Raw genomic sequence first — 14,559 nt, 5'->3', positions numbered from 1 at the left:
CGTCTGCAAACTTAATGATGGTGTTGGAGTCGTGCCTGGCCATGCAGTTGTGGGTGAACAGGAAGTACAGGAGGGGACTGAGCACGCACCCCTGGGGAGCTCCAGTGTTGAGGATCAGCATGGCAGATGTGTTGCTACCTACCCTCACCACCTGGGGGCGGCCTGTCAGGAAGTCCAGGATCCAGTTGCAGAGGGAGGTGTTTAGTCCCAGGATCCTTAGCTTGGTGATGAGCTTTGAGGGTACTATGGTGTTGAACGCTGAGCTGTAGTCAATGAACAGCATTCTCACATAGGTGTTAATTTTGTCCAGGTGGGAAAGGGCAGTGTGGAGTGCAATAGCGATTGCATCATCTGTGGATCTGTTTGGGCGGTATGCAAATTGGAGTGGGTCTAGGGATTCTGGGATAATGGTGTTGATGTGAGCCATTACCAGCCTTTCAAAGCAGTCTGTAGTTATTTAGGCAGGTTGCCTTTGTGTTCTTGGGCACAGGAATAGATAGAGTTCAGTGTGTCAAATCGGAGGGTCTGCTGTCCGGACCTCTGGCAGTCTCTATGGGGGTGCCACAGGGTTCAATTCTTGGACCGACTCTCTTCTCTGTATACATCAATGAGGTCGCTCTTGCTGCTGGTGAGTCTCTGATCCACCTCTACGCAGACGACACCATTCTGTATACTTCCGGCCCTTCTTTGGACACTGTGTTAACAACCCTCCAGGCAAGCTTCAATGCCATACAACTCTCCTTCCGTGGCCTCCAATTGCTCTTAAATACAAGTAAAACTAAATGCATGCTCTTCAACCGATCGCTACCTGCACCTACCCGCCTGTCCAACATCACTACTCTGGACGGCTCTGACTTAGAATATGTGGACAACTACAAATACTTAGGTGTCTGGTTAGACTGTAAACTCTCCTTCCAGACCCATATCAAACATCTCCAATCCAAAGTTAAATCTAGAATTGGCTTCCTATTTCGCAACAAAGCATCCTTCACTCATGCTGCCAAACATACCCTTGTAAAACTGACCATCCTACCAATCCTCGACTTTGGCGATGTCATTTACAAAATAGCCTCCAATACCCTACTCAACAAATTGGATGCAGTCTATCACAGTGCAATCCGTTTTGTCACCAAAGCCCCATATACTACCCACCATTGCGACCTGTACGCTCTCGTTGGCTGGCCCTCGCTTCATACTCGTCGCCAAACCCACTGGCTCCATGTCATCTACAAGACCCTGCTAGGCAAAGTCCCCCCTTATCTCAGCTCGCTGGTCACCATAGCATCTCCCACCTGTGGCACACGCTCCAGCAGGTATATCTCTCTAGTCACCCCCAGAACCAATTCTTTCTTTGGCTGCCTCTCCTTCCAGTTCTCTGCTGCCAATGACTGGAACGAACTACAAAAATCTCTGAAACTGGAAACACTTATCTCCCTCCCTAGCTTTAAGCACCAACTGTCAGAGCAGCTCACAGATTACTGCACCTGTACATAGCCCACCTATAATTTAGCCCAAACAACTACCTCTTTCCCAACTGTATTTAATTTAATTTATTTATTTATTTTGCTCCTTTGCACCCCATTATTTTTATTTCTATTTTGCACATTCTTCCATTGCAAAACCACCATTCCAGTGTTTTACTTGCTATATTGTATTTACTTTGCTACCATGGCCTTTTTGCCTTTACCTCCCTTCCCACCTCACTTGCTCACATTGTATATAGACTTGTTTATACTGTATTATTGACTGTATGTCTGTTTTACTCCATGTGTAACTCTGTGTCGTTGTATCTGTCGAACTGCTTTGCTTTATCTTGGCCAGGTCGCAATTGTAAATGAGAACTTGTTCTCAACTTGCCTACCTGGTTAAATAAAGGTAAAATAAATAAAAAATAAATAAACAGGGACCATGGTGGTCTGCTTGAAGCATGTTGGTATTACAGACTCAACCAGGGACATGTTGAAAATGTCAGTGAAGACACCTGCATGTTGGTCAGCACATGCCCGGAGCACACGTCCTGGTAATCCGTCTGGCCCCGCAGCCTTGTGTATGTTGACCTGTTTAAAGGTCTTATTCACGTCGGCTACGGAGAGCATGATAACACAGTCGTCTGGAACAGCTGATGCTCTCATGCATGCCTCAGTGTTGCTTGCCTCGAAGCGAGCATATAAGTGATTTAGCTCGTCCGGTAGGCTCGTGTCACTGGGCAGCTCATGGCTGTGCTTCCCTTTGTAGTCTGTAATAGTTTGCAAGCCCTGCCGGTGTCGTATCTTTGCCTATGCCGGATTAAGTAATATGACATGCTATTCTATAAAATAATTTCTCTGTAATTACTATTACCTGATTGAGTTGATCATGTAAATGTAATTAACTAGAGTCGGGCACCATGAAAGTCTATTTATAGAGCTGTTATCTTCCGAATAAACTCTTAAAGATCTAGTAATATTTTGCATCAATAGCAGTTAACATTAATCGTCACCTTAATTCAGTCTCATCTGAAAGTTGTACATTCGTGGTTATCTGCACGAACCCTGGCTAACAATTTGAATCAGCAATACAAAATTGGATTTAATCATTTATTCACCAAATACCTAACTAATCACCCAAAATTACACATACACATAATTAAATCATAACTTGATTACAAATTACGTCATAAAGGAAAACGTCCCTAGCGGGTGGAACAGATATGACAGCTTGTTACACAAAAGAAAAGGGACTGGGTTTGAGTGAAGGAGCGGGAAGACAGGAACAAAGGTGAAGCTGTGCTATCATAAATACTGTACCTGATGCATTCTAAATTACCTCCCATTTGGAAAAGGAAAATGCAAAAAATATTTACTCTGAGCTGCGCTTCGGTAGGTTGGTGGTAGATGGAAGGCCTTGTTGCCAAACCGAGTCCTTTGAAGAATGTCTCTGGTTGTCAATTGGATACGTTGTAGTAACGTCGTTGGGTGATAGACGGGATACTCTGTCGGTTCCTTCCTAACACTCGTTGCATCTGCTGTTGCTAACTCAACGGCTAGGAGGTATCACTTCTGTAGTGAATAAGAGTTCAAAGTTCACCATTCGCAACCAAAGCTCATGCGCATGTTGGCTTCGTTCTGTGGTTATTATTTGAACCATTCTGACATAGGACCGTCGTCCTCACATCCTCGGAACAGGAAGTTATATTGTTGTCAAGGGCTTATATAGGAAGGGAGATGTGGGCATGTTTGAAAAGTTTTATAGCCCATGTCCCTTCACAGGGCTGGCCACTGATTGAGCAGCCCTATCTTATGAAAATCCAAATCTCTCATTTTAGAAGCTAAATTCACATTTCCTCCCATCACAAATAATTTCATATTCAAACATTTAAATTGAACAACAATTCCATGTGATGTGTAGACTTTCCACTGTAGAGTTTATGTCATCTTATCATTGATGAGAATGTCTCAGATGACAACCGAACTGACATCATATTCATTAAGTACCACCGCATATGTTCAATTGGTCGCATTACCAGAATATAGTTCACCCCCCCCCCCCTTCTGATGTTCCCCGAATCTCTATGTTAACCAAGGGTTTTGCAAATGTAACCTCAGTAGGGTAGAGAGAGGAAAAAGGGGGGAAGAGGTATTTATGACTGTCATAAACCTACCCCCCAGGCCAACGTCATGACACCGGTGTAGTATGATTCAATCTTAGCCCTGTATTGACGCTTTGCCTGTTTGATGGTTTGTCGCAGGACAAAGCGGGATTTCTTGTAAGCTTCCGGGTTAGAGTCCCGCACCTTGAAAGCGGCAGATCTACCCTTTAGCTCAGTGCAAATGTTGCCTGTAATCCATGGCTTCTGGTTGGGCTATGTACGTACAGTCACTGTGGGGACGACGTCCTCAATGCACTTATTGATAAAGCCAGTGACTGATGTGGTGTATTCCTCAATGTCATCGGAAGAATCCAAAAACATGTTCCAGTCTGTGATAGCAAAGCAGTTCTGTAGTTTAGCATCTGCTTCAGCTGACCATTTTTTTAATAGACCGAGTCATTGGTGCTTGCTGCTTTAATTTGTGCTTGTAAGCAGGAATCAGGAGGATAGAGTTGTGGTCGGATTTACCAAATGGAGGGCGAGGGAGAGCTTTGTACGCGTCTCTATGTGTGGAGTACAGGTGATCTAGAATTTTTTTCCCTCTGGTTGCACATTTAACATGTTGATAGAGATTTGGTAGAACTGATTTAAGTTTCCTTGCATTAAAGTCTCCGGCCAATAGGAGCGCCGCCTCTGGGTGAGTGGTTTCCTGTTTGCTTATTTGCTCAGCTGACTGAGTGCGGTCTTAGTGCCAGCATCTGTCTGTGGTGGTAAATAAACAGCCACAAAAAGTATAGCTGAGAACTCTCTAGGCAAGTAGTGTGGTCTGCAGTTTATCACAATATACTCTACTTCAGGCGAGAGTAGTGCAGAAGTCGTATGCTGAGTCAGGGAAGAAAGTAGAAGAAGATGGGTCAAGGTGGAGGGATCCTGAGAGGAGTGGTATGAGTGGTAGATATGTACCAGTACAGAGGGATAGGCCAACAAGTGATATTTGCTTCAGTAAGATTGAATTTTTAGCGTTTATAGCAATGGTTATCAACTGTCCTGCAGGGATGGAAAGTAAGTCAAAGAAAAATTGAAGTTGTGGTGGCAGCTGCAGAGAAATATTTGAGTGAACGAGACTTGACGTCAGAAAAGTTACAGGGTGTGTTGAGTGGTGGTGTCCTGTCCTTTCAGGCTGTTGGCCTGCGGTAGGACTAGATAGATTTAAATAGTGGAGTTGGGTGGTGGGTTTTTAATGAGTTTAGGGTTAGATGGTAGGGTATTTGTTGATTTTTTTGTTGTTTTATATACAGTACCAGTCAAAAGTTTGGACACACCTACTCATTCCATGTTTTTTCTTTATTTTTAAAATTTTCTACATTGTAGAATAATAGTGAAGGCATCAAAAATATGAAATAACACATATGGAATCATGTAGTGACCACAACAAATGTGTTAAACATTTCAAAATATATTTTCTATTTGAGATTCTTCAAAGTAGCCACCCTTTGCCTTGATGACAGATTAGTCACCTGGAACGTATTTCAATTAACAGGTGTGCCTTGTTAAAAGTTCATTTGTGGAATTTCTTTCCTTCTTAATGTGTTTGAGCCAATCAGTTGTGTTGTGACAGGTAGGGGTGGTATACAGTAGATAGCCCTATTTGGTAAAATACGAAGTCCATATTATGGCAAGAACAGCATGGCATTATGGCATTACCTCTAATGCAGAGGATAAGTTCATTAGAGTTAACTGCACCTCAGATTACAGTCCAAATAAATGCTTCACAGAGTTCAAGTAACAGACACATCTCAACATCAACTGTTCAGAGGAGACTGCGTGAATCAGGCCTTCATGGTCGAATTGCTGCAAAGAAATCACTACTAAAGGACACCAATAATAACAAGAGATTTGCTTGGGCTAAGAAACACGAGCAATGGACATTAGACCGGTGGAAATCTGTCCTCTGGTCTGATGAGTCCAAATTTGAGATGTTTGCTTCCAACCACCGTGTCTTTGTGATACGCAGAGTAGGTGAACGGATGATCTCTGCATGTGTGGTTCCCACCGTGAAGCATGGAGGAGGTGGTGTGAGGATGTGGTGGTGCTTTGCTGTTGACACTGTCAGTGATTTATTTAGAATTCAAGGCACACTTAACCAGCATGGATACCACAATATTCTGCAGCGTTACGCCATGCCATTTGATTTGCGCTTAGTGGGACTATCATTTGTTTTTCAACAGGACAATGACCCAAAACACACCTCCAGGCTGTGTAAGGGCAATTTGACCAAGAAGGAGAGTGATGGAGTGCTGCATCAGATGACCTGGCCTCCACAATCACCCAACCTCAACCCAATTGAGATGGTTTGGGATGAGTTGGACCACAGAGTGAAGGAAAAGCAGCCAACAAGCAGCATATATGGGAACTCCTTCAAAACGGTTGGAAAAGCATTCCTCATGAAGCTGCTTGAGAGAATGCCAAGAGTGTGCAAAGCTGTAATCAAGGCAAAGGGTGGCTACTTTGAAGAATCTCAAATATAAAATATATTTGGATTTGTTTAACACTTCTTTGGTTACTACATGATTCCATATGTGTTATTTCATAGTTTTGATGTCTTCACTATTATTCTACAATGTAGAATATAATAAAAAATAAAGAAAAATCCTTGAATGAATAGGTGTGTCCAAACGTTTGACTGGTACTGTATATATATATATTTCAAACACAATATAAGGGGGTTGTACTCCAGTCTAGTAGATGGCGGTAATGCAACATTTATTGGATACCAACCGCTGTTAAACCTCATCGAAGAAGAAGATTGATTTTTTTCTCGTGTCTGCCATTTCAAGGGGCTTAATTGGTATGGGAAACATATTTTAACATCGCCAAAGCAAGTGATGTAGATAATATGCTAAAGTTGAATAAACAATACAAATGAACAGTAAACATTACACTCACAGTAGTTCCCAAAGAATAAAGACATTAAAAATGTCAAATTATGTGTTGTAATGATGTGCATATGGTTAAAGTACAAAAGGGAAAATAAATAAACATAAATATGGGTTGTATTTACAATGGTGTTTGTTCTTCACTGGATGCCCATTTCTTGTGGCAACAGGTCACACATATTGCTGCTGTGATGGCACACAGTTTTACCCAGTAGATATGGGAGTTTACCAAAATCGGGTTGTTTTCAAATTCTTTGTGGATCTGTGTAATCTGAGGGAAATATGTGTCTCTAATATGGTCATACATTTGGCAGGAGGTTAGGAAGTGCAGCTCAGTTTCCACCTCATTCTGTGGGCAGTGTGCACATAGGCAGACCTGGCTCTCAAGAGAAGACAGGCTATCTCAATTGCAAGGCTATGGTCACTGAGTCTGTACATAGTCAAAGCTTTCCACTGAACTTTGCATCCATGGATTTGTCCAAAGCTCTGGAAAGCTCTATCTGTCCCGTGTTGTCAGGACATTGTCGTCCAGAAGCACTGGTCCTTTTCGTCTAGAAGAGAAACAGACTTCTGAAGTTGTTGAGTATTGTGCGGTTGACAGTGTTTTGATATGCAGTTGGGTAAACGGTTAACAGCACAAATGTTTTGCATGTTTATCCATGTAATGTTTCAGAACAAGTTATCAGTCAGTCACAGTGGTCAGGTATTTTGCCACTGTGTACTCTCTGTTTAGGGCCAAATAGCCTTCTAGTTTGCTCTGTTTTTTGTTAATTCTTTCCAATGTGTCAATTAATTATATTTTTGTTTTCTCATGATTTGGTTGGGTCTAATTGTGTTGTGTCACCATAGGGTGGCACACAATTGGCCCAGTGTCGGGGTTTGACCGGGGTAGGCCATCATTGTAAATAAGAATTTGTTCTTAACTGACTTGCCTAGTTAAATAAAGGTTAAATAAAATAAATGTTTTAAAATGTAGTTGTTCAGGTAGCTTGTATGGGCTACATCTATCTAAAGGTGTTGTGTCAAGGTTGACCAATATATTTTTGAATCACACCTGTTAACATGTCTTCCATTTCAGCAACCGTGGTGGTAAGAGGAGAAATGCTGCCATCTGGCCAAAGTAAAATATTAAAATGGATGTAACTTATAACTTCAATGTATGTAGCCTAGACCACTAAATGCTGTTTATAGCAGTGTAGTGTCAAAGCTTTCACCATATGCTTCCATTCCACCGTACAGATCTGCGAACATCGAAGGGTTAGGGCCAGGGTAGAGATAGAACAAATATGGAACAAATATCAACATACCAATATTAAGAATATTTAATTTTGGCTCCACTTCGGATGTGTTGGAATTGGTGCTGATGCTAACTAATATCCACGAAGAACAACTTATTGATAGTAAGTCGAAACTCGACTGATCATACAATATCATTTTCATTTAGGTTAATCCAGTTCCAGTATATACGTGCATTTGGTCTCAATACCATAATATCAAAAATATTTATTTGGAAAACAGGCGTGAAAAATGATCTAAAGCTAGTAGAATTTTTGTTAGAATTGTAACTGTTCCATACAGATAAAACAATGTATCATATTATCAGTAAAGTCTAAAAAGCAAACTAATACCAGATTAGAAAACAAAACGAGAGCTGTACAGGTCGGTTGCCAGTCTTGAAGGACCTTCCTGCCGGTAAAGTGGACATACACTCTTGTCAGCTGAGAATTCTCCTTGTTGACACTTCGTCGGAGAAATGGCGGCTGGAGTGAGACAGGAGCTTGCACAGCTTATGAATTCAAGCGGATCCCACAAAGATCTCGCTGGAAAGTATGTATTGAGCAAAAAATATATAAAATATATGTGAATGGAGATATACATTACTTTCAACCCGAGTGTCACGTTTAGAGTGAATTATAAAGCGTCAATGAGCAGGCCGCCGATGCTATGCTAGTTCTCAAATTAGCATAAAACTGTAGCTACCGGTACAGCTATACTCAAAGATGGTGGATAAATTAAGATGTCCCACTCAGGCCGTTTACCATTTAAAAAAAATTGTAAGTTCCGGTCTGTTTAACTGGTTCTTCCATAGGCACCAATGCATTGGCAGCTGGGTCTGGTCTGTAGCTGACTATGCTATATGTACAAGAAACAACGAGGGGTTGGGATGTCTCGCTTTCTCTTCCGTCTCTGTTGTATACCTTTTACCGGTTTGTAGCTAGCGAGACAGTATCGGTGGTTAAAAGTCTTGCCAAAGGTCTTGTTCTCAACAGTGTGCACTGCTAGTCGATCAGCTAGCTACAGACAGTAAATAAACTTCAGCTAGCTAGCCTTTAATAATAATTTATTACATTTCTATAGCGCTTTTCATAACAATCTCAAATCGCTAGAAAAGCATAAAACACACAAGTAATAGGTTATCATGAGTAGTCTAGCTAAGGAACAGTATAGTTAGGTCCACCAATAGAGTCCAAATCTTTGAGAGCATGCATCCTCCAAAGATGGAGAGGGACAGTTCATGGCTTGATCAGAGGAAGGTGGTCAGGGAGATGGGTGATAAAGAGTCTGGTGAGGATCATGTAGAGGGCTACTCTGGGAACCAGCCTGAGTCATGGACTTCTCCTTCATAATGTACATATGGCACCCACTTGGGGTGATGCCTCAGAGGCCCTCGGCAGCTCTGGGCACCAGAAATCTCACCACACACAATTCAGAGCACTAGTCAGTCATCCTCATTACAAGCCCTCAGCCTCAGTATGGCATTCCTTTACTGCACCTCCCATTCCTTTCAATCTTCAGGTGAGTCTTTTCTTTATGTTTTCAAAAGATCAGGAACCAGCAGCCAGGTTAAACTTAAAAAGCTGGTACAGTGTCCAGATGCATCATTTGAACAAAAACAATTAGCCAGCCAGCTTAGGTAGCCAGGCCAAGAAGAGTTAGCCCACCTGCAGATTTGTGTGTCAAAACCACCATAAATACGCAATAAAACTCCATGTTATCAAAAACATAACAGCTGATTTTAAAATAACACGCAATTAAAAACACTTAAACTTGATTCAATATAAACTCTATATATTTACAGGAGCTCTCTGCTTAGGCTGCTACTGGGGCGCCATGGCGAGTACAGACCAAATCATGTAACAATAGTTAACCCACTTAACTGTATTTTGCTTGTTATTTCAATGTGTGTATTGTTTCTTATTTGGTGATTATAGGCTTGCTATTCCATTTCTGTTTTGTCATTTCTGGAAGTGCATTTGTGAAAATAATGTTCAATTCTCAAGTCATGCATATCATTTATAACTTAAGATCGCTATATAATCCAACCCTTTTATCGATTGTAGATATCGACAGATTCTGGAGAAGGCCATCCAATTCACAGATGCCGAACAATTGGAATCATTAAAAGCATTCGTCGAAGCAAGTGAGTATCCTGCACAAAGTGAAGGATAGAATACATCCTGCTGCACACCGTTGTTACATACATTCCCCCTTTTCCTTTGTACAATCATAGCTCATAAATCACATGACTGTATACCCTTTCTAACTGTAATGCTCTCCTGCCCTGCAGTGGTCAATGAGAACGTCAGCTTAGTGATCTCTAGACAGCTGCTGACAGACTTCTGCACAAACATCCCCAGTCTTCCTGACAGCACAGCCAAGGCAGTCTACCACTTCACACTAGAGAAGATACAGCCCAGGGTCATCTCTTTTGAAGAACAGGTGAGTACTGTAATACTTTACTCATTGGGCCTGTTTTTCTAATGGTTTTCTCTTTTGTCTGGCACTTGATTGCTCACAGAGTGCACAGTGCACACACCTGGTGTCCCAGATCTAGGCTAGACACTGGTTGTAAAGAAATAATACAAATGTCTACCCTATGTCTAAATCCCATGTCTACCCTATGTCTAAATCCCATGTCTACCCCCAGGTGGCCTCCATCAGACAGCACTTAGCCACCATCTATGAGAAGGAGGAGGACTGGAGAAACGCTGCTCAGGTTCTAGTGGGCATTCCTCTGGAAACAGGACAGAAGTAAGTCACTTTAGTCCAGTGTTTCCAGATATATTGCTGGGGGACCCCGCCGGGAGTGTCCAATTTGGTTCTAGCTCAGCACTAACACGTATGATTCAAGTAACCAACCTTCTTGCCCTCTTGTCCAGGCAGTACAACGTAGACTATAAGTTGGACACGTACCTGAAGATCGCCCGTCTGTACCTGGAGGATGACGACCCTGTCCAGGCCGAGGCCTACATCAACAGGGCCTCTCTGCTCCAGAACGAGTCCACCAATGAACAGCTACAGGTCCACTACAAAGTGTGCTACGCCAGAGTGCTGGACTACAGGAGGAAGTTTATCGAGGCGGCGCAGCGGTACAACGAACTCTCCTACAAGTCCATCGTCCACGAGACCGAGCGTCTGGAAGCCCTCAAGCACGCTCTCCACTGCACCATCCTGGCATCAGCGGGTACCTGCCACTGTTTTTGCACGGTTTGGTGTGTTGTCAGTCGCAGCGTCATAAGACGGCGTGCCGTTAAAGCAGTTCTGACTGTGCCATTGCTACGTCGTTGTTTTTGTTTTTTGGGACTCCGGATTTTGCCTTGGCCTTTTATTGGGGCGGCAAGTAGTAACTTGTTACTTCTCTCCTCTCTCTCTCTCTCTCTCTCTCTCTCTCTCTCTCTCTCTCTCTCTCTCTCTCTCTCTCTCTAGGCCAGCAGCGCTCCCGTATGTTAGCCACCCTGTTTAAAGACGAGCGCTGTCAGCAGCTGGCGGCCTACGGCATCCTAGAGAAGATGTACCTGGACCGGATCATCAGGGGGAGCCAGCTGCAGGAGTTTGCAGCCATGCTCATGCCCCACCAGAAGGCCACCATGGCAGACGGTCAGTCTCTGCCTCGCCCTCTCTCAGCGGCCCTTAAGTTATTCTACCGATTTGTGTAATAAGAAAATATGCTCAGCTGCATGTCTGTGGGTTTCTGTTTGTAGGCTCCAGCATATTGGACAGAGCTGTTATTGAACACAACCTGCTGTCTGCTAGCAAACTGTACAACAACATCACGTTTGAAGAGCTAGGAGCGCTTTTGGAGATCCCTCCCGCTAAGGTAAGATGAATTTCAACATACAAGACCCCAACAGGTGTAAGTGTTGCCTTTGGGTGGGTGGGGGGGGGTAGGTATAGGGTTTTTGTAATGTGTTCTGTTACTTACAGTTTGTGTAGGAATCTTATTCCTCAAGACATTTAGTATCTGATGGAAAACAATTACTTTTCAGTGAAAGAATTGGGAATGTGATTTATGATTAAAGTAGCGTTTTGAGGGCATAACCAGAACCTTTTAGTATGACAGGTTGAAGTGGGGGGGAAATAACCCAGATTATTTTCTGGATTTTCTTCAAAACACCCTAACACAGACATACAGTTTTTATCCCAAACTATAAATGCAATAATATTTTGAGGTATTGTAATATGAAGTGTCAGTTTTAAAAGAAGCAGCATTATGTAGAAGGCTTGCATTTTGAATATATATGTTGTTGTGCAGGACGATTGTCCCGATGGTGAGGTCCCTGGTTACAGATGCAATCTGGTAGGGAACATAATCACTACTTTACTAATGAATGAGGTGTGAAACCCAAAATACAGAACTAAAATTAATTGAAATAAAAGCCTTGTTTGGCTCTGTCTCTCTCTGTCTCTCTCTCGTCTTTCTATCTTTCTTTCTTTCTTTCTTGTCTTTCTCAAAATGTCTCGCTTGAAGACGTGAAAGAATCAGAACTGAATGTGCCCTCCCCTCATGATACCGGTGGTCTCTGTTTTAATCATCTCTGTTTTTGTGAACGTAAATGCTGTTTTTGTCATTCTAAAGACTCGTATTGTGTCGTATTTTGCCAAGTAGGCTTCTTCAGGTAGTGGGATTGGGGACGCAGTACTCATAGCCGTGTGAAAATGTAGTCTTGATTAAGGATCAAGTTGATTTAGGGCCACCTAAGACATCTGTCATGTATTGTCTCTGTGGTAAGTAGTAAATGAAGGTTATTAAAGAATGAAAAGAAAGATTTTGTACTGTACAAATAAATGACCTATGTTGGAATGACAGGAAAGCAGTGGAGATGGTTTGTTTAGGTTTTAATGATCCAGGCATTAGAAAGGTCTGAGCTTGCCTGAACTAAGTATTTCTATTCTATCTACATGGAACAGTGCAATCTGAGTTCCCCTCTCTGTTGTATATTTGGGTTCTTGTTGTTACCCAGTCGTCCATTACAGGCATATCTTATATCCCACAGTATGTGTTGCTACAACTGTTTCTGTCCCCATTCTCCCCCTTTTCAACTGCTGAATTGAAAGGATTGTAGAGTTGTGTGAACTACTCATTGGTTTACGTGTAAATGGACTAGGCTACCACATTCAGAAAATGAGTAAATCTGTGAGATTTACTGTGTGTGTGTATCATTGAAAGAACATGAACTGCATGTCTTGCTACAGTGGACTTAGTGTAGATATGAAATAGAACAGTGGGATGGAGTTAGTGAATTATAACGGGAGTGAGACGCTACACTACATTTCTCCATTGGGCTGGGTGAGACCGAAATACATTGTAATTTGTAGGTAATGCATACCGTTACAGCTGCCATACCCATTGGCTGTGTTGTGGTTAAGTATTACAGTAGTTATGTATACAGACTAACACCACTTCATAATCCTATTGGCCTGGAATGAATTTGATCATCTTTCACTGGCCCAGTCCAAAAACAACCCCTACCCCCTAGCCACTTCATGGGGATCTGAGAGGATTGTACGCTAAGCAATATGGCTAGCAGTCCACCAAGGCAAGGGGCTAGGGTGTGTTTCTGGCCCGGGGCCTTTGTATTAACTCGTTGTTGCCGTGTTCCTGTGCAGTAGTGTAGTGTGAGTGTGCATGGAGATGCCAGTGAGCTGTCCCTCTCTGTCCCTGTCCCCCAGGCTGAGAAGATCGCCTCCCAGATGATCACTGAGGGACGCATGAACGGCTTCATCGACCAGATCGATGGAATCGTCCACTTTGAGAGTGAGTAGTTAGCTGTGCCCAGACTCCTCTATTGAAAGAAGTCTCCGGCTATGCCCGCTGCCCAGTCGGCTCTAGGAGGATGAGATGCCTCTCTCTCTAGGTTAGGACCTGGTTCCCGTGGCTCCTATCTGGAGCGACTATAATCCTAGGCTTGCTTTTTTGGAAGGACTTCATCTTTTTCAGTGTCAGATTTTTTTTCAGTATTATTCCTTTTTTACACAAGATACTTAACTCTCTCTCGCTCTTTCCCTCCCCCTCTCTTGCTCTGTCTTTCAGCACGGGAGCCCCTGCCCACCTGGGACAAGCAGATCCAGTCTCTGTGTTTCCAGGTGAACAACCTGCTGGAGAAGATCACTGCGGCTGCTCCTGAGTGGACAGCCCAGGCCATAGAGGCTCAGATGACCCAGTAGACTGACTGACACCCCCTGGCATGGAACACATCACCCACACCGGGGCACCCCATCTCCCTATTCCCTATGGAGGGTGCCATTTTGGACAAAGCCCCCAATTGCTTCCCCTAGAGGTTTTGGCTGGGTGGCTGGGCAAAGGTATGCAAGATCGTACATCGCCGTACTCTACTGTGGACTGCAAACTCCAAATTGTTCAGTTGAAGCCAGATCCAGATGTTTTTTTGGCATGGGCTGATAGAGCTTCGCCGAGTGTCCCGTCTCTCTCCCTGGAGACAAGTTCCAATCTGGTGGTGGTTCTCCAGCATGTTTCTCTACTGTTGATTATGCTTGGAGGTTACCATTCATCTTTCTAGGACTAATTAATGGATGCTTGTATCCATTGGCTCATCAAGTTACCAGTTGTTGCCATCTCGTGTATACTGGTGTCCCACAGTGAAGGTGTTTGTTATTCAGGTTGAAATGTGAAAGACACACGGGCAAATTCCTACTGACACTCTTTATTTGTTGCTGTGTGCTCTTGTGCAAGGATCTTGTTACATTCTGTTTGGAGACATCTTGTTAGCCCTGGGTGCAACATCAACAAAGAGATGAATAAAAGTTGGAAAAAAA

At 43.0% G+C, this 14,559-nt stretch overlaps 1 protein-coding gene across 4 annotated transcripts; it reads left to right on the top strand.

Moving 5' to 3' along the window:
- The first annotated feature begins 7,696 nt into the window (after positions 1-7,696).
- cops4 (COP9 constitutive photomorphogenic homolog subunit 4 (Arabidopsis)) lies at positions 7,697-14,559 on the top strand. 4 transcript variants are annotated; one of them, XM_020457568.2, is made up of 10 exons: positions 7,707-7,904; positions 9,846-9,925; positions 10,073-10,224; positions 10,433-10,536; positions 10,665-10,969; positions 11,212-11,382; positions 11,487-11,602; positions 12,038-12,082; positions 13,456-13,540; positions 13,817-14,559. In XM_020457568.2, coding segments are annotated over exons 2-10 (1,113 nt in total). In that variant the 5' UTR covers positions 7,707-7,904; positions 9,846-9,924; the 3' UTR covers positions 13,951-14,559. The 4 variants fall into 4 exon arrangements, with proteins under 4 accessions (XP_031658682.1, XP_020313157.1, XP_020313155.1 ...); XM_020457566.2 differs by having other exon boundaries at positions 7,722-8,331; XM_031802822.1 differs by lacking the exon at positions 12,038-12,082 and having other exon boundaries at positions 7,697-7,904.

Source organism: Oncorhynchus kisutch, linkage group LG23, assembly GCF_002021735.2.
Source record: "Oncorhynchus kisutch isolate 150728-3 linkage group LG23, Okis_V2, whole genome shotgun sequence".
NCBI classification, from domain to species: domain Eukaryota; kingdom Metazoa; phylum Chordata; class Actinopteri; order Salmoniformes; family Salmonidae; genus Oncorhynchus; species Oncorhynchus kisutch.
The sequence above is the reverse complement of the archived record's forward strand: the minus strand, read 5'-3'. Positions and strand labels throughout refer to the sequence as shown.

What these genes read in the sequence shown, in the direction of transcription:
- cops4 (XM_020457566.2), top strand. Translation starts at nt 8,258, where the DNA reads ATGGCGGCTGGAGTGAGACAGGAGCTTGCACAGCTTATGAATTCAAGC. An exon ending in CACAAAGATCTCGCTGGAAA is followed by an intron (nt 8,332 to 9,845) that starts GTATGTATTGAG and finishes TATCGATTGTAG; the next exon opens with ATATCGACAGATTCTGGAGA. An exon ending in TCATCTCTTTTGAAGAACAG is followed by an intron (nt 10,225 to 10,432) that starts GTGAGTACTGTA and finishes GTCTACCCCCAG; the next exon opens with GTGGCCTCCATCAGACAGCA.